The sequence below is a fragment of the Lemur catta genome, chromosome 17 (genome assembly GCF_020740605.2).
Source record: "Lemur catta isolate mLemCat1 chromosome 17, mLemCat1.pri, whole genome shotgun sequence".
Lineage (NCBI taxonomy): Eukaryota > Metazoa > Chordata > Mammalia > Primates > Lemuridae > Lemur > Lemur catta.
Window position 1 is genome coordinate 26,673,519 of NC_059144.1, and position 26,173 is coordinate 26,699,691.

The window sequence follows — 26,173 nt, forward strand, 5'->3', positions numbered from 1 at the left end:
AAGTTAGGGTCCTAAAAGAGAAAGAGAGCCAAAGAATTAGAGGATCCAGAACTTTTCCCCAATATCCAAACAAGCTAACAAATGCAAAACTCCATGAACACACCTGGATTATGCTATACAGACTAAGAGAGGCCTATTAAGCTGGAAATACTATAAAATACCCTAATCCCAGGATAAAACAGGGGCTATCACTACAGACTCTGCAGACACCAAAAGAATGAGAAGGGGGTATTATGAACAGCCCTACACACAGAAGTTTGACAACTTAGATAACATGGACCAAAAATTCTTCAAAAAGCACAACTACTACAATTCACCCAATATAAAATGAGTAAAATTCACAATTTCAAATCCCCCCCAAATTCTCAAGGCTTAGATATTTCACAGGAAAATTTCACCAAGCATTTAAGGATGAATTAAAATGAATTTTGGTGCACAGAAAAACAGTGGTAAAAGAAGTCTGGTTGTGAGGCAGTGGGAAGAGGGGAGGAGGGGAATGGGTATATTCACAACTAATGGGTGCGGTGTGCACTATCTGGGGGATGGACACAGTTGAAGCTCTGACTCGGGTGGGTTCAAGGCAATACATGTAACATAAACATTTGTACCCCCATAATATGCTGAAATAAAAAAAATATATATACATAAAGAAATTTGGAGAAATTTGAGTTTATACCATTTTAGATGATATGCGGGAATTATTTTAATAATTTTAATAAATTTAAAGATTTAAAAAGTTAAAATTTTATTAACTTGATAATGATACTGGTTTTGTAGAAAAAAGTCCTTAATCATATGACCACCCAATTATGGAGTCTGCACGTGCATACATGAATAAGTTATCAGTGGACATGACTTTGCACCTTCCAAGCACCTCTTAGTGTAAGGGAAATTGCCCTCCACTTCCTATCTTTACTCTTCCAGCAGGCCGGGACACAGACCAAAGGTGACCCAGCATTGACTCAGCAGAGGAGGCCAACACCATAGGGCATGTTGGAAGGAGACTGGGCCTTTGAAAAGCCTTCCGGAGTAGAGTCCCCTCCTCGTGTTACATGAGCAGGAAATAAGACATATTTTTGTCATAGAAGGGAGGTCTCCAGCCAACTTCAGGACCTTGGAACAATGCCTGGCTGAAGGGGAACGTTCTTCTAATTAGCACAAATTTGCCTTTTAGGCACACAGTGGCCCTGTCTTTAGGGACTCAGATTTACCTTGATTAGTTTAGACCAATCACCTGGTCTAATGGCAGGTCTTCAACAACACCCCCCATTGCTCCCCGAGTCCTGGTTTTTCCTGCAAAACTCCAAACTCAATAGGTGGCTGGAGCAGGAAAGGAGGTCACAGGTGAACAGACATTTGCATGCAGTAAATGTGCAGGGAGCGGTTGTGACCACTGCTGGTCCATTCTCACAGATCAGGACACAGCGGAGGCCCGAGCCGTGACAGGTCTTAACCATCTTACCTGAACTGTCTTAAACTCCTGAAACCGTCAGGTGAAGAAGGCAAAAGGCAGCACGTCGTGAACCGGTGATCTCCCTCCCTCCCTTCTTTCCTCTTGTAATATATATTTAAGTCAAGAGATCTACCAAAGTGTGAACCAGACTCTTAGCAATGGTGACCCTTGGAATGTGGGATTTGGAGAGATAAGCTGACTTTAAAATTCTTCTTTATATTTATAGCCTTCTAGATTATTTTATAACAAGCATAAATACTACTTTTTACATTATAAAAAGATAAAATTTAGAAATTTGTAATCTCACCAGGGGTGGCACCTGCGCCCTGCTCCTTCTGGTGGGTGGAGACCACCAGGACGTGGCTTCTGCTGACCGGCGGCTGCCCGTCATGCTCCACCTGGCAGGTGAGCCGCACGTCCTCCCTGTGGGCAGACGAGTTCACCGGGAGCCAGCTGGTCCAGCTGTAGGTCCCATCCTTGTTCTCTATGGGGGTTGAGGCCTTTTCTGTTCGGGACACGTTTCCATTCTCCAACCAGGTCAGCTGTAGGCTCTGGGGGTAGAACCCTGTCACCTGGCAGGTGACGTTCACCGGGCTCCCTGCCATCGTGGGCTGTTGAGTAACCTCCAAGGTGGGCGGAACTGAAACAGCACAGGGCAGAAGCTCTGACCTTATGGCACAGGCAGACCACAGAGAACGGGCTGGATAATTTAGCTCCCACCACCAGGGCAAGGGCATCACCCAGGACAGTGCTAGGCATACAGTAGGTGCTAAAGCACAACCCCGGCAGGCAGTCAGAATGTCATAACTGTAGCAAAATAGATAAAATTGCCAAGCACGTGGGGCTGGCTCATAGTGGGTGCTCAGTGACTGCAGCTGCTATTGGTGAACTAAACAAACCCACCAGGCACAGTGCTTGGCACATGGTGGGTGTTCACCCGGCAGGTGCCATCAGAATGAGAGTAAGAGAGCGGCACATCTAGGCACACGGTAGGTGGGCAGGACAGTTAGGAATTAGACTCCAGGCAGTTTCAGCCCTGGAGCAAAAGCTGGGGGAGGAGCAGGCTGGGCGGCCAGGTGTGGGCTGGGGCTGGACGTGGGGGTCCTCTACCTCGGATGGTCTCAGACAAGTTGGCAGTCCCGCGGAGAGGGGCCCCCTGCAAGGTGTCGTGGGCCACCTCGCAGATGACCTGAGAGTGGACGTCCCCACGGTTCAGCGCTACCCTGGCTGTGCTGTGTATGCTGTAGGAGACGCTTTTTCCTGCAGGGTCCACGCTGGTCTGGAAGTCTGAGAGCTCATTGCCATTTTTGAACCACTTCAGGGTGATGTCTCGTGGGGAGAAGCCACGGGACTCGCAGGTGAAGGTCACCGTCTGGTCAGCCGTGGCCCTTGCCGCAGGGCCCGTCACCACAGGGACAGAGGGTTTGGCTAAAAAGGAGCATTTACAAACAGGAGACATGATTGCAACGACCATTATGAATGATAAGAATGTGACACTGTCAAGGGTCTTCACAGACAATATGTTTAGTCCGTCTGATAATGCTGGGGGGGGTGTCCTTATCCTCATTTTACACTGCATGACGCAAAGGCTCCCAGAGGGGAGAGACCAGCCTGGGCCAGACAGTGAGTAGGGGCAGGGCCCAGAGGGAATCCCAGGTCTGAGTTCAAAGCCCTTCTCTCTGCGCAGGGCGATTCCACCCCTCTCGGCACGGGAACAAGATTTTTGATTGGTTTCACCCTTGGTATTAACTGTTCCCAGCCGGCCTCTCCTGGACACCTTGCCAACCCCAGAGAGAGCGATTATAGACGTCAGTGCAGGGAACAAGTGGCAAAGTGGCACTGCCGTGAGAGCTGGCACCAGGCTGGCCAGCCGACAAGAGGGGTGGCCTGGCACATCCAGCTCCCCATCTGTAAAATGGGACACCGGCATTTCTCCTTCCCCAGGTGCAACAAGGCAATGGAAGCAGTTTTGCTTTGGATAAATCACAGAAGATGCTTCACAAAAATGAACAAGCACAAGCTATCTTTCACCTAGACTTTACATATATCCAGGGCTTTCCCTTTGGGTATTTATGAATTTATTCTATATTTTTCATTCTTTCCACAAACATTCCTGTAACGTGTGTGAAAGGAAATGAGGTAATTAAGGCCAAGGCTTGACAGTGGAGTCAGCAGGTTTGGGAAGATTGTGCTCGCACCTGCTGAAGGTCAACCCACTGAATGTTCCCACAGACCTGGATAACGACTGAAGTCAAAGTCTGGGGAGCTCAGCATCTCTCAGCTGGGAGGCCTCTAATTAAGTAACCATTTAGAACAGGTTTGCAGTTTAGGATTTCTGCCCAGCCAATGAACTGTCTCCAAAAACTTTTTGTGAAAATCCCCCATGCAAAACTTCTACACTCACCTCATGGGACACTATTCAGGGCTGCCCTGACTCAGTGTGCCTGAATTGCAATTCTTTGTTTCCCAAATAAGTGTCATTCCCTTTGACCTCCCTATCCTTTCTTTCTTTCTTTCTTTTTCTTTTTTCTTTTTTAGTTAACAGGTCTAATCTGTGTCAACTCCAGAATTGAAAGGGAGAAGCATTTTCTGGAATATGGGTCTTCTTTTGGGTCAGGTTTGGGTTGAAAACTCATATCATTGAGTACTGAAAAAGCTAAAGGTGGTTAATTTCTTAAGCACTAATTAATTACACCCATAGACACAGGCCCACTAAACAGGCAGAAGCTCTTGCTGGGTCCTGAAAGTACATAAATTGTAGCATCAGAAAAATAAGGGCAGTTTTTTCCTGTAGATGGGTCCTAAAGGTTGTCTCCCAATTGCTAATTTTTACTGTGCACCTTCTGTAGCAAATATCACAAATATTTGCATTTGTAAACATTAACTTGCTCCCTAACACCCATCAAACATTTTGAGGGCACAGTAAGGAAGGTGTCACTTGAGGAAGTCACATCATCAGGACACAGCAGCCCAGACGTCCCTAAAGGGATGGGCAGCTGTAATCAGTTCTCCTCCGGAGCCTGACACCGGCTGTCCCTTCTGTGCCCCCAGCTCTGTGATCCTCCCCCATCCCTGGGAGGGTCCTCATCTGAGCCCCTTTAGGACGACACTCAGAGAGGAGCCCGACTGGCCAAGAGCCCAAAGTGGAAAAAAACCCCACCCTGGTGAGATGAGTGAGGACAAATGCAAACACAGAGCCTGGCATATAGCAGGTGCATAATAAAGAACACCTGTGACTGTTATCATGCGATCCGGTCACCACTGGTTCTGAAACTACACATTTATTCTTTAGGCAGCAGAACAAAGCAGAGCGGAAACATCAAGAAAAGTCCCAAGTCCTGCTCTCTGCAGCTGCCATGAAAACCCAATCGATGGCAGGACAGAAACCAGCGAATGACGAGTCTCCCCTCTTTCCTGAACAAACCCCTCAGGAAAGGAGGTTGGCGAACTGGCTCTCAAAACCCAGACAAGACCCCAGGCGTCTCCCTCCAGAGGAGCCATTGACACAAACTGGATGCATTTTGGAGGGAGGAGGGAGCAGAGTCCTCAGTGACATCTTGTTGTGTCCCCGCAGGGAGGGTTCTGGAGCACATGCTGGGATTCCAGCGCCTGTGTAGACATGAGCATTTCCAAGATGGGCAGGTTCCCCAGCACCAAGGCTGGATCTGAGCAGGGCTTCCGTCCGGGCCTTGCTCCCCGGGCCCTGAGGCCTGCTCCATGGGGGCGGGGTCCTGCCCAGGCCACAGTGGCCTCCAAAGAGCTGTCCCAGCACGTGCTGTTGTTCCAAAGCCCCCACACCTGGAAGAGCTGTTCTCCCACCTGGCACCATAGAGGACCATGTTTTCTGGGAAGGGGGACCCAGCTTGTCCTCTGTGACCTCAGGGCCTCTCTCAGGGGTCCTCAGCCCTGGCTGTGTGTTAGAATCTTTGTAGTCATTAAAAACATCAGATGCCCGGGTCCCTGCCAGACCAATTAAATTGGCACTTCTAGGGTAGAGCCTGGGTCTGGAGATTTTTTTGTTCAAAGATTCTAAAGAGCAGCCAAGGCTGACAGCCACCCAACCACACCCCAGCCCCATTTATACTTGGGGCCTGGAGAGGAGGGGACCCGTCCCAGCTCTCAGGGCTTTGGCGTAACGCGGCTCACAGTCACTGAACGTTTACTGCTCACGGGGCGCTGCTCTAAGCACTTTATGGATATGACTCATTCGGTCCCTGCTCCTGCTCTATGGGGTCACTGTTGTCATCCACAGGTGAGGACATGAGACCCACTGTGGTGCAGGGCCTCGTCTGAGGTCACAGGCTGGGAGGTGGCAGAGCTGGGGTGTGGCCCAGGCTTGGGGCTCCACCCCCTGTTCTCCTAGCCATGGCGCCACTGATGGTCAACATAACCCCAACGCCACCACCGGGGGTCTGTGCACATCCCCTCCAGTCCCCACAGAACCCCCAAGGTGACATGACCATCAACATTTCACAGATGGGGAAACTGAGGACTCAAGGGCAGCAAAGACCTGCCCAAGACCACACAACCTCGGGAAGATGCCCCCACTGCTCACTGAGGTCTCCTCTCTCCCCAGGCTCACTGTACCCTTGTAACATCCCGGAAGGTTTGGTACAATCGTCCACATGTGCATGTGGGGAAACTGAGGCTCAGCGAAGGGAACAGGGTCGCCAAAGATCACACAACCTTGAAAGAACCCCTAGACTTGGGGGTGCCTACAATGTGCTGGGTGACTGACAGAGAGGACCTCAAACCCTTTCCAGTCTCGTAAAGGAGTCCAGGATCATCACCATTTTACAGATGAGAAAACCGAGGCTGAGAGAAGTGACACCACTGTCTCCTTGTCCCCATGTGTCCCAGTGGGCATGTCCTGTGCCTCCCAAGCCGTCACATCTGTCAGCAGAGCAAGTGCCCTGACACGACACCCCTCCCTTCTCCCTCTGAGATCCCCGACTTACAGCACCTCTAGGGAGAAGCCCCCGCCCAGGTGCCAGGCCTGGGTACCCTGTGGCCAGAAACGGAGGACAGTGGCTCCTGGCAGCCCAGGGGAGGATGTAGACTCTCGCTCACACGGGCCCCTCTAGGAAATGCCTCATCTCCTCGTCCCCAGTGTTCAGCGCCAAGAGCGGGCGGCCGGGGGCTGCAGAGGCCGACCCCGCTCCTGGGTGCTGCTCAGGGAAGGAGCCCCGAGGGCTCCCCCTGCGCTGAGCCGGGTCCTGCAGGAGCAGCTTCCCATATCCCGCGGGTCTGCGGGACCTTTCTGATGGGGCTTGGAAAGCAGCCTCCCGCCTTCACAGCACTGGCTGCATCTTTCATGCTTATTGCTTAGAACTGAGCGACGCAGGAGTTTAGACGGAGAAGGCTGGAGCACCTGCCCACACTCTGACCAGCACGGCTGGGGGTTGCAGAGACGGCTGTGGGTCAGGCCGGTGGGGTTGAAACCTTGGCTCCCCCCCACCGCCCTCAGGTCAGGTCCCCTCTCTGAGCCTCAGTGTCCTCATCTGTGAAAGGGGCAGTGATGGCCCCTCCCCCACAGCACTGGGTCCAGGAGAAAAAGGCAGGTGAGGAGACAGCACCTGGCACAGCTGCCGCTCCCTGGCTCCTGGCCGCCTCCCCACTTTCTCACCCGGGGCATCAGTGAGGTCGACGGCATGGCCAAGGCGCTGAGCCTCTGCCATGAGCCAACAGCTCTGAGTCACACCTGAGCCACCTCCTGGCTGGGATGGCCAGGGCACGGACGCACCGCCTGGGAACTTTAGTGTCTCTATTGCAATATGTGCAAACTCAGGACAGAGCCACCTTCCCTGCCTACGTCCAGGGGTTGTGGGGAGCCCTGATTACTACGTCATCTAGGACGGAAATTTGGCAATATCCAGATAAATTAAAACACACATGCCCTTTGACCTAGCAATGCCACTTCTGGTGGGAATCGTGCACCTGAGCAGGACAACGGGTGCACAGGGCCATCTACCACAGCCCAAGGACGGGAACAACTTAAATATCCATCCATAGAAGACTGTAAGGTAAATTCTGACATTTCCATTTGATGGAGTTTTCTGCAACTGTCGCACAACGGAGCAGTTCCCTATGTCCTGAGACGGAATCTCTATATGGAATGAGAAAGCTTAAGATCAGGAGAGATTTTCTCATCACCAATGGGCCTCAGAATCTGAATCAGGGGTCGGGAGGTGGGGGAGGCATTCTGAACCTTTGGGAAACTGAAGCAAAGGAGAAGGGCCGGCTCCCTGCTCAGCGGTTCTGTCCCAGGAGCTTTTACTCAGCACCTACGATGCACCAGGCTCCTCCACGGAGACTAACGCCAGGCCTGGAAGGAGCCTGCCTGGAATCAGATCTGGGCTGTGGTCCCGACCCCGTCACTAACTGCCCCGTGAGCCTGGGCAAGGCCCGTGTCATCTTGTGGCCTCAGGCTCCCCATCTGTAGAGGGGGGTTGGGCTGGATGGCCTGAGGGTCCCACCTGTGCTGACATTCCAGGACGCAGGACACAGAACGAGGATCCCAGGCCACTGGCAGGAAACCCAAAATGAGCGTCTTTGCTGCTTCAATTGGGGAACCCCTAAGTCACCACATGGGGGACCTCTTCCCTGGGGTGAGGGACATTCTGAGATGACCCAGCTCTGCTTGCAGCCTTCCGCGACTGTGTGAGTCAGCCCCTGAATCACATAAGGGTTTTCTGCGCGGACCCACAGCAAACGCCCAACCTCCCGACAGCTCCTCCCACCAGGGATCGGATTCCACAGTGGGTCTGCGCCTCTTAGGAATCTGCCCAGGGACATGTTTCTGAAGACGAAATAAAGCAAACCAGACCGTCCCCCTGCCCTGCCCTGGACATTTCTCCTCATCGGGAGGGAGGGGAACTTGAGCTTCATGGGCGAGAGCGCTGGCCGTGTTGTTCACTGCTGTTTCCACAGCACCCAGGGTGGAGCCCGGCACACAGTAGGTGCTCAGCGAGTGTCTGCTGCATGAAGAGGACACTCGGCCACCCTGCGTGGGACAGCGCTCTCTGCAGGCAGCAGGCGAGGTCTGGCCTATGACTGGGCAAGTCACTCAATGTGTCAGTTCCCTCCTCTGGGGAACCAAAGGGCTGGGCCAGACTGCAAGGGGGGGAAGGGCTGTGGGGCCAGGCAGGGCAGGGTACAGCCCTTCCTACCAGTCACCAGCCGGGAGCCTGGGGCAAGTAGGGTGACGTCCCCAGGCCTCAACTTCCCTGCTGTGTAGCAGAGGGCGACAGCAGATCATGAACAGGAGGACGCACCACCACACCTGGGTGCTGCTCACAGACTGGGGGTGTTACTATTGACTCACTGGCACAGAGTGCAGGACAAAGGAGGCCCAGGCTGTACTCACCACTCACAGACAGCTCCGTGCCTGGTCCAGACTTAATCTCCTTGTTCTCAGAAGCTGTTCTCCGGAACTTCACACAGTAGTAGGTGCCGGCGTCCGCTGGGGTGATGTTACTGATGCGGATGGAGAAGTCCGTGTTGTTTCTCTTTGTGTAATCTCCAAGAGACGTTACCCGGGGGTAGGAGCCTTTTTGACCGTGGACTAATTCTCGGCTTGGCCCTGTCCCCTTGAACCACTCGATGGGCCCAACAGGGATCAGGGAGGTCACAGTGCAGCACAGAGTGGCCGACTCTCTGGCCGCGACCGACACTGACTTGTCGGGTTGAAGCACCTGCAGCTGCTCCTCTCCTGCCACCCCTGGAGGGAAACACAAAGCGGCCATTTACTCCTATGGGATCCTGTACCTTTCTCAAGTGTTTATCAACGACTTTCACTGACTGGCTGCACACCCTGGGTGGGCTTGAGCTCAGCACACTGCGTGTATTATCTCATTTAACCCTCACAAAAATCCTATAACATGAGTGAGTGTTACAGTGTCCTTATTTGTAATAAGAGGTTAAGTTTCATTAGTGGAGTACCCTCTTGAGCACCTGAGTGGACCTCCTGAGGAATTTTCCAATTCATACAGATATCTATAGGCTTGGCTAAAGAGAGCATGAAGTAACCTGAAATTCCTTAAAAAAAAGAGTGATCCAGCAAAGTCGATTTAAAACAAGAAAGCCTATGGCCAATGACTATTCTTACTGTACTTATGCAAATAATCATATTTGAGTATAATAAGACTCAAATTTATTTTACCAATAAGTTGGTCTTACTATGATTTATCTTTAAGAAAAATGAGAAACTAGAGAGAAAATTATGTCTCAAAATAAAAAAAAGCCCATTGTTAAACTCTAGACTGTCCTTTTGTTTTTAAGTTTTAAATTATCTGAAGTTTGAACTAAATCCTGGTTATTTCTTGACAACAAAAAACCAGGCTATGATTTTCTTCATAATGTTTTTATTTTGAACCTAATAGATAAAATAGGTTCCTTTTTCCATTGTGATGCCCAAATTCTTCTTTAATTGTTAAATTATTAATGTTGTTTATCTCTCGTTTTACTTTTGAAAAAACCAGAGTGATACTATCCCGAAGACTAGAGATGACTCAGCGAACACTACAAATCCTCATCTAAGCCCACTGGGCCTGGTCTGCTGCCATTGTGGGTGCCCTGTTACTGTACGGGACCTTCCTCCCTCTAGGCCGAAGAGGGAGGCGGGTGAGATTGTAACAGCAAGTTTAAGGGATAGAATGGTCTTAACAAAAGGCTTATGTTTATATAACTAATTGCTACAAGTCTGTATCTAAAACCAAGACTATAGTAGCTCAATACTTATAAATAACTTAATTTTATAACCTTGTTTTTGGCTTTTGGTTTTCAACTATATTGCTTAAAAGGTTTTAAGGGGTTGACGAGTGCCTGTCCACCCCCGTTCCTGGTTGGCCCCAAACGTTTAATTGGCTGTAAGCTTTCATGGCTCTAAACCTCTCCTTGTCCACAGGGGTCCCACTGAGGGCCTAGGTGGACCTTGGGCAAATGGCCATTCCACCCTGTCAATGAGGGAACATAATAAAGTTTGGCCATAGCCACTGCCTCTGTCATATCTTGGCCAAAAGGGGGGACTGTGAACTAAAACTAAAATCCTAAGCCCTCTGCTAACCGAATGGACCCCTCTCGGCCAAGGGGACCCCAGAAACACCTGAAAACTGAGCTCCCAGCCATGATGAGATGGGAGGGAGAAAGCACAATTATATGGGTTTGATTTCCCTTCATAAATATTCATGACTCCTCCAATAGCCTGTTGAATATGTATGTTTACCTACCCCACTCAGTGTAAAATCTCGTTCCATTTTGTCTCCTCCTCTTTGAAGCATGTGCACTGGGCGTTTGGCCGGGCTCTGCTTCCCAACCTGTCGGACTGGCCACCCAACAGGCTGCTACTCTTTATGAAATAAAGCTTTCCTTTTTCCAAAGTAGAAACCTCGTGAATTTTTTTTAGTTAATGGGGAATGTAAACAACCCAAATGTCCATTCACAGATGAATGGATAGACAAAATGTGGTATATACATAGAATAAATTTTTCAGTTCTAAAAAGCAATGAAATTCTGGTGCATCCTGCAACACGGCTGAACCTTCAAAATATGCTGAGTGAAATATGCCAGATGCAAAAGGAGAAAAACATGATTCCTCCTATGTGAAGTACTTAGAATACATAAACTTACAGAGATAACTAAGAATAGAGGTTACCTGGGGTTTGGAGGGGGAAGGAGTGGGCATTTATTGTTTAATGGGTACATAATGTGAAAACTGTCAGGATCAAAATAGTTACAAACTTGTGTTACAAACCACGACAAATAGAGCCAGGGAAGGCCATGAGGGGAGGGTTCTCACGCACAAATTCATGATGAAAAGAATCATCACAAGACTGCAAAAACCACAACCTTGCACAGTTACCATCTCAACCTTACACACAAAAAATACTTATGTAGTGTATCCGCTCAGTAATTGCCTGTCCAACCTCAAATTGGTGCCACCTTTGTTATTGATCCTTGAAGCCACGATTATTTATCTGAAAACAATTACGTGATCCTCCTCATTTTTCCTTTAAAAACTTTTGTCTTCCTTTACCTCCTTGATATGCAGGTACTTTGCTATGGTACACGTATTCCTGTTGCAACGCTAAATCCCAAACCAATATCATTTGCTTCTAGTGAGTCTCCCTCTCTGTTATTTAGATTGGCAACAGTTTCTGATCGGGGTGTTGAAAAAGTTCTGGAAATGGAGAGTGGTGATGGTTTCACAACACTGTGAATGTAGTCAGTGCCACCGAATTGTAGTCTCAAAAATAAGATTATGTTATGTGTATTTTATCACAATAGAAATGTATTAAAAAGATGGTAGCCCCATGTATACCTTTGAATTGGACCAAATGGCTCAAGGAAAAAGGATACAACGTATGGTTCCAAAGCAGGGCAGACTTGAGAAATTTTGGGTTGAACTGGGAGACAGAAAGGTTGAGGCAGGCAAATAAGGAAACAGCAGACTTCAAACTTGTGGGTGGTGGGTTAGGGCCCTGTGACTATGTTGGAACAATGAGTTAGTTTAAGTGAGATGAGTCACCTTTGTGTCATCATTTAACTGCAGATGCAAGACTTGCTATAACAGTTTGATTTCACTGCCTCCATTTCTATTGAGTTTCTGGAGACCTAGAGAAATATAAGAAAGTCTCTTCTTATATAAAATATCCCAAAGGACAGGTGTGGTGTTGGTGGTAGGGATATAAATCAGAGGAGCTCTGGTGGCACCACAAATAAATCTTGCTTTCTTTCCATTTCTCAGCTACTTCTTAGGAAGAAAATTTGCGGTTCACCCTTGCAGGGTGTGCACTGATAAGATCCAACCACTTTACATAGTTTGTAACCAAATATGTCCCCTAAGCGGGGCACATCCTACCACAGGGCAGGTACTTTGGTGGGCCGAGAACACCAGACAGTTCGAGTTTTTAAGTCTGGAGAAGAAGACTGGGGGGAGGGGAGGCTGCTAAGACAGAAACATGACTGAATCTTGGAGGGGGAAATGGGGGACATGGGGGCAGAGGACAGGGTAGACGTGAGAGTCAGGAGGAGCCGGGGACTGGCCCACGCTGCGTCATCTGTGCAGCTACCGTTGTCATATTTGCATCTCTGGCCCAGTCCTTTCCCTGAACCCGTCCGTGTACCCGACTGCCCACATGACAGGTTCCTTGGATGAAAATGAACATCTCAGAACGAACACGTCCAAAACCAACTCTTGACTGTCTCCCACTGCGTCAGCTAAGGCCTTTTTATTATTCCAGATGTTCAGGCTCTTCCACCCCACATCCCGTTCATCAGACAATCCTGTTGGCTCCACTTCAGCATGTGTTTAAAATCTGACCTGTTTCGCCTACATCTCCTTGCTACGGTCCTGGTGCAAGCCAGCTTATCTTGTTTGGACGCATCCTATGACCCCTTACATGCTCTAGTTTCTTCTAACTATGTCTGGCTACAGTCTATTGTCACCCAAATGCTAGAATAGCCCCTTAAAACTCCTGTCAGATCTTGGCACATTTCTGTTCAAAACCTTGCAATGACTCCCATTTCATTCGGAGTGAAAGTCAAAATCCTGAACACAGCAGGAAGATGTATTCTCAGAGCCTTTGCACATGCTGTTCCCCTGCCAGGAAAACTTGTCCCCCAGATAAGCTCATGGCTCGTGCCTGCACCTTCTTTTAATCTTTGTTCAAATTTCCCCTTCTCAGTGATTCTCACTCACATCACCTGTTTTCAATACATTTCACCTCACAGATTCTCCCCATTCCCTTATCTTGCAAAATTTTTTTTTCTTAGCATCTAACACTTTCTAACATGGTATTTTATTTACGTGTTTATCATGTGTGTTGATAACTGTCATTTCCCCCAGTAGGATATAGCTCCAAAGGTCAACTACATTATCTCTGTTATTCACCAATCCACCCCAAGCTCCCAGGTCAGGTCCTGGCACACAGTATATATCCAGTAAGTATGTATATCATGTGTGAACTGCTCAGTGTGACAGTTGCCTGGGACACTGAAGTTTATTTTAAGTGGGTAGTTCCTGCAGAAATGGTCAGAAACTGAGTTTCCCCAGAGATGACTTGGCGAGAAATAAAAATGATTTACATATAGGCAGGAAGTGGCAGAGCCCAGAAACACAAAACCGCACTCTTCCCCTTATCCCACCCTCCCCCACTCCCAGTGGCAGCAACTGCAGAAATCTCATGGCTAGATTTGGGCTTACAAGTATTTGAGAAAAGTAGTATTTGAACCTGTGATCTCTAGAGCCAGACTGCCTGAGTTCAAGTCACAGCTCTGCCAGTCACCAGTGAGAGACCTGGGGGCTCTCTGTCCTCTGTTTCCTCATCTGTAAGGCAGAGGTGACAAGAGTATCCACCTTGGACATGAGGATCACAGGAGGTGAGAGCCGCAAGGCATTGCCAACAGTGCCTGGCACGTGGCGGGTGTTCAAAAAGCGAAAAGTTATTACACAGTAGATTTCCTGAGGCATGGAGGCATCAACAGATATTAGATCATATGGCTATAGATATGAATATGGATATAATTACAGATATAAATAGTACAGGCAGGAATCTCTGTGTCTTCTATTCCCTTCTTTTCTCCTCACCCCCACCCTTCACGGAAGAGGGACTGTCCGCTGTCCAAGATTGTGATGCACACAGGTTCTGTTTTGGGAGAAAACTCATCTCACCAAGAGAGAAGTTTGCTTACCTTAGAGTTTGGGGGAGGGTGAGAGGGGCTCACCATGGCTGTCTAGATGGAGCCTGTACCTGCCTCCTCCATGGACAGGGGCCAAAATAGCAAGCAGATATTCACTCTCCCAATCGATCCTCTAAGAGGGAACACTGGGAGTCAAAAGAGAAGTGACAAGAAGCACCAAAAGCAAGTGAGGAAAGGGAAGGGCGGCAGCCTGCCCGGCCAGGACTGGCTGGGAGCCGGGAAAGGGTGAGAAAGAGACCCCCAGGGCTCCATACTCCCACTGCAGTCTTTTGTACTCCTAGCTGTGGGAAACCCCTTAATCCACACAATCCTTGAGTCTAACGTGGAAAGCTGCCTAGAGATGCACAGAGGCATCGCTCCAGAGAGGGAACTTGCACAGAGTCCCATAGGCGTCCAAGCCCTGAGCAGCTGCAGGTTGGCACCATTCTGAGAGCCAAGCCCCCGGAGGACAGTGTCCTGCCCTGGGGACGACACTGCTACTGCTTCCCAAGGAAGGAAAGGGGAGCTGAGCACTCCCATGCACCCCAAGGACAACCCCCAGCACCCCTGCTGTGGGTTACCAAGAGAGTACACTGTCCAGGAGCCTGAAAATCATGTAACCCAGTCCACCACTCTTGTCACCTGAACACTCTTACTATGGTCTGATACTAACACACCTGGGAGCCACCTGCACATGTTAACAGTGGGCCAGGGGACTGGCCTGCCCAACCCATTGCAGTCACAAGCAACACCAGGACAGACCACTTGGGTTCCAGTGGGTTGCTCCACCAGTGCTACTGCCATCACCCACATCAACCCAGCTACTCAGGGGCCCAAGGACCCTCCCACATGCCTGGCCTACTGCTGCTACTCCCAGCGTCTGAGCAAGCCACCTGGAAGCTCAAGAATTGACCTGCCTAGACTGGCCACACCAGTGCCAGTGTAAGCCACCCAGGAGCCCAGAAACAGGCATGCTCAAGCTACCACTGTCACCACTGGGGCCCAAGGACTGGCCCACCTGGCAACCTAGTTCCCCAGAAAACTTCACCACAGTCTCCACTAATAATCACACCATAAGCCATTGAGAAAATCACAGATACCACTGACACTGTTTATAGCCCAACCAGCCATACAGAGATCACACTACTGCTTGCACCCAAAATCAAAGCTAAAGCACCCTACCCACCAATAATATACATACATCTTCAGGAAAGAGTCCTCCCCTATGAAAGCAATTTTAAATACTTGGAAGAAGCTACTGTTACACCAGATGCACAGATATCAATGTAAGGACACAGGAAACATGGAAAAGCAAGGAAATATGACACCTCCAAAGGAACACAATAATTCTCCAGCAACAGATCCCAATCAAAATGAACTTTACAAACTCCTGACTTAAAAAAATTCAAAATGCTTATTTTAAAGAAGCTCAGTAAGATACAAGAGAATTCTGAAAAACAATACAGAGGTATTGGAAAAACAAGTCAGGATATGAATGAGAAATTTACCAAAGAGATAGATATTATAAAATAGAACAAAAGAGACATTTTGGAACTGAAGAATTTATTGAATGAACGAATACATTATAAAGCTTCAACAATAGACTAGATCAAACAGGAAAAAGAATCTCAAAACATGAAGACAAGTCTTTTGAAATAATCTAATTGGATAAAAACAAAGAAAAAAGAATAAAAAAGAATGAGCAGGGCCTTCATGACATTTGGGACCACATAAAGTAACTGATATTTGGATTATTGGTGTTTCCAAGGGTAAAGAGAGAATGGAAGGGTTAGGAAACCTTTTTATCATACAAAGTATTAGATGAAAATTTCCCAAGTCTAACAAGAGATCTAGACATCCAGGGACAAGAGGCCCAAAGATTTCCAAAGAGATACAATGCAAAAAGGTCTTCTCCACAGCACATTATAATCAAACTGCCTAACATCAAAGACATTCTGTAGGTCATCCCTTCACTCTGTTGATTGTTTCCTGTTCTGTGCAGAAGCTTTTTAGTGTGGTGTAATCCCATTTGTCTATTTTTGATTTGTTGCCTGCGTTTTTGAGGTTTAACAACGAAAAATCCTTGCCCAGACCAATGTCATGCATCATTTTTCCTGTTTCTTCTAGTTGTTTTTATCAGTTGGGCCTTATATTTAAGTCTTTAATAGATTTTGAGTTGATTTTTGCATGTGATGAGAGATCGGGGTCTAACTTCATCCTTCTGCATGTGGTATCCAGTTTTTCTGGGGCCATTTATTAAAGAGACTGTCCTTTTCCACATGTGCATTCCTGGCACCTTTGCTGAAAATAAGTTGCCTGTGAGTGCGTGGATTTATTTCTATGTTCTCTATTCTGTCTCATTGGTCTGCATGTCTATTTTTATGCCAGTGCCATGTGGGGAAATGTTGAAAGTTTTTCATCCAAGATCAAGAACAAGACAAGGATGCTCACTCTCACCAATTTTATTTAACATAGTACTAAAAGTTCGAGCCAGAGCAATTAGGCAAGAGAAAGAAATAAAAGGCATCCAAATTGGAAAGGATGAAGCCAAACTATCCCGGTTTGCAGATGACATGATCTCATACATAGAAAACTCTAAAGACCCGACCAAAAACCTGTTAGAACAAATAAGTTAAATCAGGAAAATCATAGCATACAAAATCAGCACAAAAAGTCAGTAGCATTTCTATGCACCAATAGCAAACAATTTGAAAAAGATATCAGGAAAGCAATCCCATTTACGAGAGCTACTACAAACATAAGACATCTAATTATCTTAGTCCAGTTTTTGTTGCCATAAAGGAATACCTGAAGCTGGGTATTTTATTTAAAAAAGGTTTCTTTAGCTCGAGGTTCTGCTGGCTGGGAGGTTCTAAATGATTGTGTATCTGGTAAGGGCCTCAGGCCGCCTTCTCTCATGGCAGAAGGTGCAGGGGAGCTGGCGTGTGCAGAGATTCCATGGCAAGAAAGGAAGCAGGGGGTGTTGATTTCTTTTTAACAACCGGTTCTTGCAGGAACTACTAGAGTGAGAACTCACTCACCCCTGGGGGAGGGCATTAATCTGTCCATGAGGGATCCACCCCCATGACCCAAACACCTCCCATTAGGTCCCACCTGAAACATTGGGGATCAAGTTTCAACATGAGATTTAGAAGGGACAAACATCTAAACTATAGTTCTAGGAATAAATTTAGCTAAAGGGATAAAAAATCTCTACACTGAAAACTATAAAACATTAATGAAAGTAAGTGAAGAGGACACAAATCGATGGTAAAATATCTTGTGTTTATAGATTGGAAGAATTAGTGTTGTCAAAATGTCCAAACTACCCAAAGCAATTTACAGATTCAGTGCAATTCCTAGCAGAATACCAAGGACATTTTCACAGAAGCAGAAAAAAATCCTAAAATGTATATGGAATCACTAAAAGACCCAAAAAGCCAAAGAAATTTTGAGCAAAAAGAATAAAGCTGGTTGCATCCCACTATCTGACTTCAAAATATACTACAAAGCTACAATAACTAAATACATGCATTTTCCAGTCAATTAAAAAGTAAAAATGAAATTTTTCTGTTAAAATCCATTTAAAACAAAAAATTAAATAGTGAAAAAATTAATTTAAAAAATCATACACATATATAATCACCCAATCACAAATACATATAAAAGTTGGCTTAGCCTACAAGCACACAATGTTGTTCTGAGAATTAAATAAAATTGTAATATATGTTAAAAGCTTAGGAAAAAATCTGGTACATAAACAAAATTCACACATCATTAACAAAAGGTTGTGAGCACACACCCCAGAGTTTCAACTTCCGTTATCCCCCAGTAATGGGGGATGATTATGCTTCGGTTTGCTTGTCTGCATTTTGTAATTATTCTGAAATTAGCCTCCACTGAGAAGCTGAGCAATGTAACATGATTAAAAGAATAAATTTTGAGTTGATCAGCCTGGACTTGAATCCCAGCTGCTCCCCTGACTGAGGTACGTGACAATGGACAAGTGCCTTTCTCTGCCTCAGTTTCCTCAAATGTAAATAAGGAATAATAGTTGTAGCTATCACACAGGGATGTTGTGAGGATTAGATGAATTAATTATGCACCAAGTGCTAAGAACTTTGCCTGTCTTGTCACAAGAGCTCATCTGCTGAACTATTACTGCTGTCATTTGGGTACAGTATATGTATAAGAGGAATAATTTAAAAAGTGAGACCCCTCCTGCCCTCTAGGACCTATGAGGTGGCATCACAGCAGGACCAAGTGGGGAGCCAGAGGGCTGCTGTGCCCAGCCTAGTAACGTGGGGTCAGGCCTATGGCCAGAGAAGGGGTTGAGGACAGGTCTTTCTAGGAGCTGTGAGCAGAGGCTCTCCTAGGACAAACCGAGAAAGGCCCTCTCATCCCACCTGTTCTGGGGAAGAGGAAAAATAAAATTCACACGGAAAAGCTGGAGGTGTGGGGACCTGTTATGGGCTGACTTGTGCCCCCTGCTGCCAATGCATAGGCTGAAGCCCTAACCCTTGGTAAATGTATTGGAAGGCAGGGTCTTTAAAGAGGTAATTAAGTTAAATGAGGTCATCAGGGTGGGCCTTAATCCAACACAACTGGTGTCCTTACAAGAAGAGGATGTTAGGACACAGAGACATGCAGACGGAAGACCGTGTATTAAGACACAGGGAGAAGACGGCCATCTACAAGCCAAGAAGAGAGACCTCAGTCAGTAGAAACTAACCCTGCTGATACCTTGATCTTGGACTTCCAGCCTCCACAACTGGGAGGAAATAAACGTCTGCTGTTCCAGCCACGCAGACTGTGGTAGTATGTTGTGGCAGCCCTAGCAAACAGACACAGCACCGAGTCAGCAGTAAGTGCAGAGCTTCTCAAAGAGGAAGAGCCGTGGAGGGATGTGTGGTAAGACTCGGCTCACGGCGCAGGAGAGGCGGGGGGAGCGGAGGGCACTGTGAGGAGCTGCACTTTGGGAGGATGGTGGTGGAACATTCCTGGGAAACAGTGCACCCCTGCCCACCTCCAGTGGGCACCGTTTCAGACTTCACGTCCTCAGGGGAACAGAGTGCTGGGCTTGGAGACGACCCTCACGGGGCTCTCTCTCAGCTCGCTCTGTGGCCTTGGACATACCGCCTCATCTCTGGAGCCTCAAGAGGTGCTGGATTTAAATAACAATTCTTCTGTCAGTGTTTTGTCAATTGAAATATTATAAAAAGGTCAGTATTGGGGTGGTGGTAGTTTGAAGCATCATCTGGTTTGACGCCTGGGGTAAGCAGCTTTAGGTGACAGATGCACGTGGAGAGTGTTCAGGCCCCTGATTTTATGCTCTCAGATAATGCCCCATCCTTGGCTTTCTTTGGCAGACCTGGTGGTACGCCTGTGCTTACCTAGGGCTTCTGGAAGTCTCCAGGTTGGGGAATCCTGGAGGCGGGGGATTGGGGATTCTGGCCCAAGGCAGTGCTCACCTGGGAGTCCCAGCAGCAGTGTCAGCAGCAGGAAAGGATGAGGAGGGTGGGGCCCGGAGGCAGGGGGGAGCATCCTGGAGGCCTAGGGAGCCGGCTCTGTCGGAATGTGTGTGCTGGGAAGTCTCAGACGCTCCACTGGGGAGAGAAGACACGCCCTGCCTCCCTTTACACAAGAGGAAGTGGCCGTGTTGATGTGAGATGGTAACTGGCTTCTAGATGGTGAAATAGAATCAGGCACAGCGGGCAGCTACAAGGACAGTAGTTACTCAGGTTACATTTTCAGAGAGACTCAGGTAGGAGGCTTAGCAGAAATAATGCTTCCTCCCTGCTGGGGCTCTGTGCTGTCTCCACATGGCCCTTCACCCCATCTTCAAGTCTACTTGGTGATTTTCCATTTGTGAGTCTTAGGCCACGAAGGATCTGTGATTGTGAGCTGTGTCCTCAATTCCCAATCTCAAGACCCTAGGATGTCAAGCTTGTGGCCTCGTTTCGCACCAGCCTCAACCAACAGCCACTCAGCTGGAGGTGGGAGCATTCACAGGACCTTCTAAACATTGGAGAAGAAGCAGGTCTGCTCCTGAAATGATTCCTTATTCCAACCTTCTGTTGATATAACTGGCAAAACTTAGCCCAAATTCAGTCGAATGTGGACCTTAGCACTTTTATGTGCCTGTACCCAGCAAAAGGAATCGTTTCCTGGCTTCTTCCTGGAGAGAAAGTGGGTTTAGGTTAATAAGGAACTGCTTTGTGGGGTGAGGTGGGGATTATGGGTTACAGAAGGGAACAGGGTTATCACGGGGGAGAATGTGGTGGGCAGGCCACTTGGGAGGTCACATCCATTTCAACACTGTCTGTTCTGCATGCAGAGCATCTATCCCACTCACCACTGTGTGTAGATGGGAACTGGGGCAGAAGAAAAATAGATGCCCCAACCAAAAGGGCATGCTAAGGAGGTGGACAAGTCACTGGACACTCCTAGCTCAGTTTTTTTCCTCTAAACTGGGAATAACAAGTCTTTCTCTGCAGTGGTTTAGTGGAGATTAAAGGAGATAATGTAACGTGCCTGAAACTCAGTAGGTCGTTATTAATCCTCCTGGTGCAAGGTGAAGAGACAAAACTCAAATATTGTTTTTAAATGGATCCTTGCTGCATGGTGCCAGTTGCTCACCAGTGTCTTTGTCCCAGCTCCCTAGACCTCCTGAGATTGCCACTACGAGACCAAATGCTCCCTCTGGGATTCTCTGCATTCTGCTCCTTGTTAGTCCGTAGATTACTTCCTTCTCTTACAATTTCCAACGTACGTCTTTCATAAGACTCTTGGCTTCTCTGAGCCTTTGTTTGATTATGTGTAAATGGAAGTTATAACATGCACCTTGTAGAGATATGGTAGGAATAATATAAAATAAACCATGCAAAATGCTTGACTCATAATTATAACCAAAAAATTGTGATTATGATTATTATTTGTATACAGGAAGAGTTTTGCTATATTTCTTCCAAAGTTATGCTTTAGAAATAAAACTTTTTAGGAGAAATGGTTTCTCTTCCAGCATCTATGACTATCACAGGACTGTCTGGAAATCTCTCTGTCACATGCTGGGTTTCAGGCCCTCCATCTGTCAGGAGTAACTGTCAAATGACATTGTAAAAGTTATCATATTTACATCCAAATTTCTCTTTCAATGTGGCAGATGTGCACATCGTGAAATCGTTCCCCCTTTTCCACATCCACAGAAATGAAAAATGATAAAATTATATTAATAAATGCCCAATTACACTTAAAACCAAGAACTGAGTCTCTATGTGACATGAAAGAATAGTAGCAGCTATCATTTATTGAAGATGTACTATGCTCCCGATATTGTATCAAACATTGTGTATCAGTCACCTCATTTAATCATCCCTCCGATCCTATGAGGAATTCTTTACCCTTGACCTCATTTTACAGATGAGGAAACCTGAGGCAGTTTGAGAGTAATGAATTTGTTCAATATCACCCAGATTTTAGAATTAGAACACAGGCTGCCACACTCCACAGGCTTCACTTTTAACTGTTGCACTAGGACAGCTCTCGTGGGAAGACAGAGACATCCCTCAAGAAGAAAGCAGAGAAGAATCCATAGCTTCAATTAGGAGCAGCTACCACAGCAAGGTTAAGGCAGGTGCCATTCTCCACAAGGCTCTGACAACCCAGGATCACTTGGGGCATTATTACTGAAAAGATGGCAGTGCAAGCAGGAATCGCCAAAGATTTGGGGAACCATAACACCATGAGAGATAGATAACAAATTTAAGAACAACAATAACTAAAAACAAAAGCAGCAATCAAAGGAGCTTCACATCTGAGGAAACAGGAAAAAAATACAATATGAAAAGGTCTTAAAAATGTTTAATAACCTTATCTTTATAACCTTAATTTTGTAACAAAAGGGAAGTAAATCCCTGAAACAATAACAGGAATTTGTGAAACAAGAAAAGGCAGGAAATAAGAACAAATACATAGGAAAAAACAACAAATCAGAGACTTTGGAATAAAAATATAATTAATGCTGAAATTAAAAAGAAACTTAGGACCAGGCAAGGTGGCTCACGCCTATAATCCTAGCACTCCGAGAGGCCAAGGTGGGAGGATTGCTTGAGGTCAGGAGTTCGAGACCAGCCTAAGCAAGAGCAAGACCTCATCTCTACCAAAAATAGAAAAATTAGCCAGGCATGGTGGTGCATGTCTGTAGTCCCAGCTGCTTGAGAGGCTGAGGCAGGAGAATGGCTTGAGCCCAAGAGTTTGAGGTTGCTGTGAGCTAGGCTGATGCCACAGCACCCGAACCCAGTTGACAGAGCGAGACTCCGTCACAAATAAAACAAAACAAAACTAATAGGTTGACTAGCTGACTATACATAATCAAAAAGTAAATTAGTGAGCTATGTGACCATGTGGGGACAATCTCCCAGGACACAGCACATAGAGGCATACCAAAACAAAGCGACGTAAATGGGTATAAATATAGGAATAGCAAAAAATACACCACAAAACACTTCAGAAAAGTTGGTTTAGCAATATTAATACCTGAAAAATATAATTTAAGGCAGAAAGCACAAATGGATGAAAGAGGAATAATTTCTTTCATAGAGGGAATGATTTTGGAAGATATGAACCGCAAACCTTTATGCCTCCAATAAACATAATTTGGAATGTATGACTCCAATATTGATGGACTAGTGTCAAGAAGACGGCAGAATCTGCACTTGGAGCAGCAAGGTGCCTCCCTATGAACTCCAATCCTTCAGTAAAGATCTACTAAACTCACATATGCTTATCTGAGTGGAAAATTTTTGTGGAAATCATGCAAGGAATCGAGTTTCAAATTCAGCCTGACTTGGTGCAGTACAGATGCAGCCTGAATGTTTGAGAGAACCAGCAGCCTGGGGGGCCACGAGCTAAAATTCTCCTTACTCTGCCATATTCCCTCCCCCCACCTACTGATGACTGAAGGTGCAGGTAACTGGGGAAGGCTTTGGGACAAGTGAAGAATTGGGAGCAGTGGATGTCTTACAAGGGAAAAGATTAAGCTTGTGGACTTAGGAATCAGAACTTCTAGATTTGAATTACAGCTCTAGCATCTCCTAGCTTGTGACTTAGGGGAAACTATTTAACTTCTCTCATTCTTGAGTTCCCTCAACTGTAAAATGGAGACAATCATACTAACTTCATAGGTTTATTGAGTATAAAATGGATTAATATATGAAAAATTTTTAATAATAGCTGGCTATGATCCAAAAGTTAGATATTATTATCATATACTGTTTTGGTAATAGTGATAATTTAAAAAAAAAACAGATCATCTGCCCTACATGCAGTGTCACAACATCGGCCAATGGCTGGGGGAGGTGAAGATACCATGACGATGAGCCTGGGTCATGTGCCCAGCACTATAATCATGAGTCATTACCAGAACAAGGGTCATCATACAAACATGGCCACTGGGGCAATCATTGACTGGGGACAGTGCAGCCTAGTAAGAGTCTAGGGAGAAGCTCTCAGAAAATGTGCTCCAGATCTTATCTCACGCTGGGGTAGGAGCAAAGAAAATGCTTCCAAATGGAAATCTGCAGAAACAGATGAGATTGGCTGAGAGGGTAAGGAGACACCACCAGGCCTAGGGTTCCCAGGCCTGGGGAAACTTGTGTCAGTGTTAGAAAGAGATTGATTGTCCAAGGGCCAGCTCTCTCTCTACCAGGGGCACTCATCCCATGCCAGGGGTCCCATGGCCCTTCTTTATTTGAGAGCCCCAGATCCAGAGGGGTCTGTGGCTGCAGACTGAGTTTGGAGCTTCAGAGACCAGAATTCTGGGGTGCAGCAAGTTTGGGGCATTGTGGCTGTAGAAGCCCTTTGTGGATGGAACCAATTCAGTTCCCTGGATGACCCAGGGAAAAAGTCCCCCTAGCTAACAACAAGTAAAAAGATGCACCACCAAAAAAGAAGAACTCTTCTTAGATCTGTCAGAGAAATGAGGTCACAGGGCGAACTACAAATTTGGAGAGATATATAGGAGATATAGAGAATCACAACTTACTGGAGGAGAAATACATGAGCAGAAACCTCTTTTGGGAACCAGTGCTGTGGTAGGAAAGCCTGAACTACAATCAGTAGGTTGCCAGGGGCTCAGTGAGGATATGTCTGAGAGTTAAAACTCCAGTAAGACCCAATCACAGGGAGGCTGTCATAATTTTGTGAGTTTTACCTCCAGGAGCTTGACTAAGTCCTCCCGGTATTGGAAAGAAATATTTTCATGCATCCAGCAGGGGGAGGAGAAAAGGAACCATTTTGAAATATACCAGACAATTCAGAAAATATTTGCAAGGCATACATCTGATAAAGGAGTAATATCCGAAATATATAAGGAACCCAAACAACTTAATAGCATGAAATAAACAATCCAATTAAAAAATGGGCAAAGGACTTGAACAGACATTTTAAAAAGAAGATATACACATGGCCAATGGGTACATGAAAAAATTACTCAGAATCACTAATCATTAGGGAAATGCAAATTAAAACTTCAATGAGATATCACCTCACACCTGTTAGAATGATTTTATTAAAAAGATGAAGCATCATAAATGTTTGGAGAGGATGCTGAGAAAAGGGAACTCATATATACTGTGGGTGAGAATGTAAATTAGTACAGCCATTAGGGAAAATGGCTTGGAAGTTCCTCCTTCTTTTCTTCTTAACAAGGCCTGCCCTCAGAAGAAACTGTTTTTCCAGAGCCTAACCTGTGTTAGGTTTTCCAGAGCTTAACCTGTGTTGGTTTATCAGAGCCTAACATGCTTGGAGGAAGGGAAATATCCAACTCTAGCTCCCTTTAATCTTCCACATGAGGGAAGAAAAATACAGAGCTCCATCTCTCTCCAGCCATCCTGCCCCACCTAAGGGGGGGCAAAAATTGAGAAGTACTGGTGAAGTTTATAGGCTCACCAAAAGACTAAGACCTAATCATGGGACTATAGAATGCTTCCCCTTTCCCGACACCTTACCACAATACCACTAAAGTACTATTTATAGAGGTTCCCTCCATATAGTATATCATGCCCAACTAAAAATTACAGGCCACACTAAATGGCAGAAAACACAGTTTGAAGAGGCAAAACAAGCATCAGAACCAAAGTCAGATATGGTAAGAATGGCAGAATTATCAGACCAGGAATTTTTTAAAATTATGATTAACAGGCTAAAGACTTTAATAAAAAAAGTAGACAACTCACAAGAAGAGATGGATAATGTAAGCAGAAAGATGTAGATTCTAAGAGAGAATAAAAAAGAAATGCTAGAGATAAAAAAATGCTGCAACAAAAATAAAGGATGCTTTGATGGGCTCATCAGTAGACTGAACATGGCTGAGGAAAGAAACTCTGAGCTTGAGGATATGAAAATGGAAACCATAAAACTGAAAAACAAAGACAAAAAAGACTGAAAAAAGACAGAATAGACTATCCAAGAACTGTTGGACAACTACAAAAGTTGTAACATATATATAATGGGAATGCCGAAGGAGAAGGAAAAAATATTCAAAATAATAATAAAAATTTTCCCCAAATTAATATCAGACAACAAACCACAGATCCAGGAAGCTCAGAGAACACCAAACAGGATAAATAACCAAGAAAGACACATAAGCACATCATATTTGAACTTCAGAAAATCAAAGCTAAAGAAAAAAAATCTTAAAAGAAGCCGGAGGGGGGCAGGGGGGAGGGGAGGCGGGGAACTTACCTAAAGCAGAGTGAAGATAAGAATTACATATCACTTCCCCTCAGAAACCATGCAAACAAGAAGAGGATGATGTGAAATATTTAAAGTGTGGGAGAGAAAAGCCACCAGCCTAGAGTTCTGTATCCTGAGAAGTGATCCTTCAACAGTAAAGGAGAAATAAAGACATTCTCATAAAATTGAGGAAATATGGTTGCCAGTAAACCTGCTTTGCAAGAAATGTTAAAAGAAGTTCTTCAGAAAGAATAAAAATGATATAGATCAGAAACTCAAATCTCCATAAAGAATGAAAGAGCATCAAAG

The 26,173-nt window shown here is 46.1% G+C and overlaps 1 protein-coding gene across 4 annotated transcripts in view; it reads right to left on the bottom strand.

The window, feature by feature from the left end:
• SIRPB1 (signal regulatory protein beta 1) overlaps positions 1-19,728 on the bottom strand; it is a 52,904-nt gene extending 33,176 nt beyond the window's left edge. For 3 of the 4 annotated variants that reach the window (XR_006729429.1, XM_045528349.1, XM_045528348.1), the window contains exons 1-4: positions 19,603-19,728; positions 8,820-9,173; positions 2,564-2,881; positions 1,761-2,093 (exon numbers count right to left, since the gene is read on the bottom strand). Coding sequence is in view for 3 of the 4 variants with exons in the window: in XM_045528349.1 (XP_045384305.1) it covers positions 1,761-2,093; positions 2,564-2,881; positions 8,820-9,173; positions 19,603-19,675 (1,078 nt within the window). In the remaining variant the exon portion in view is untranslated. The remainder of the gene's footprint in view (positions 1-1,760; positions 2,094-2,563; positions 2,882-8,819; positions 9,174-19,602) is intronic. The other variant, XM_045528347.1, reaches the window with a different exon arrangement.
• Between the last annotated feature and the right edge of the window lie 6,445 nt (positions 19,729-26,173).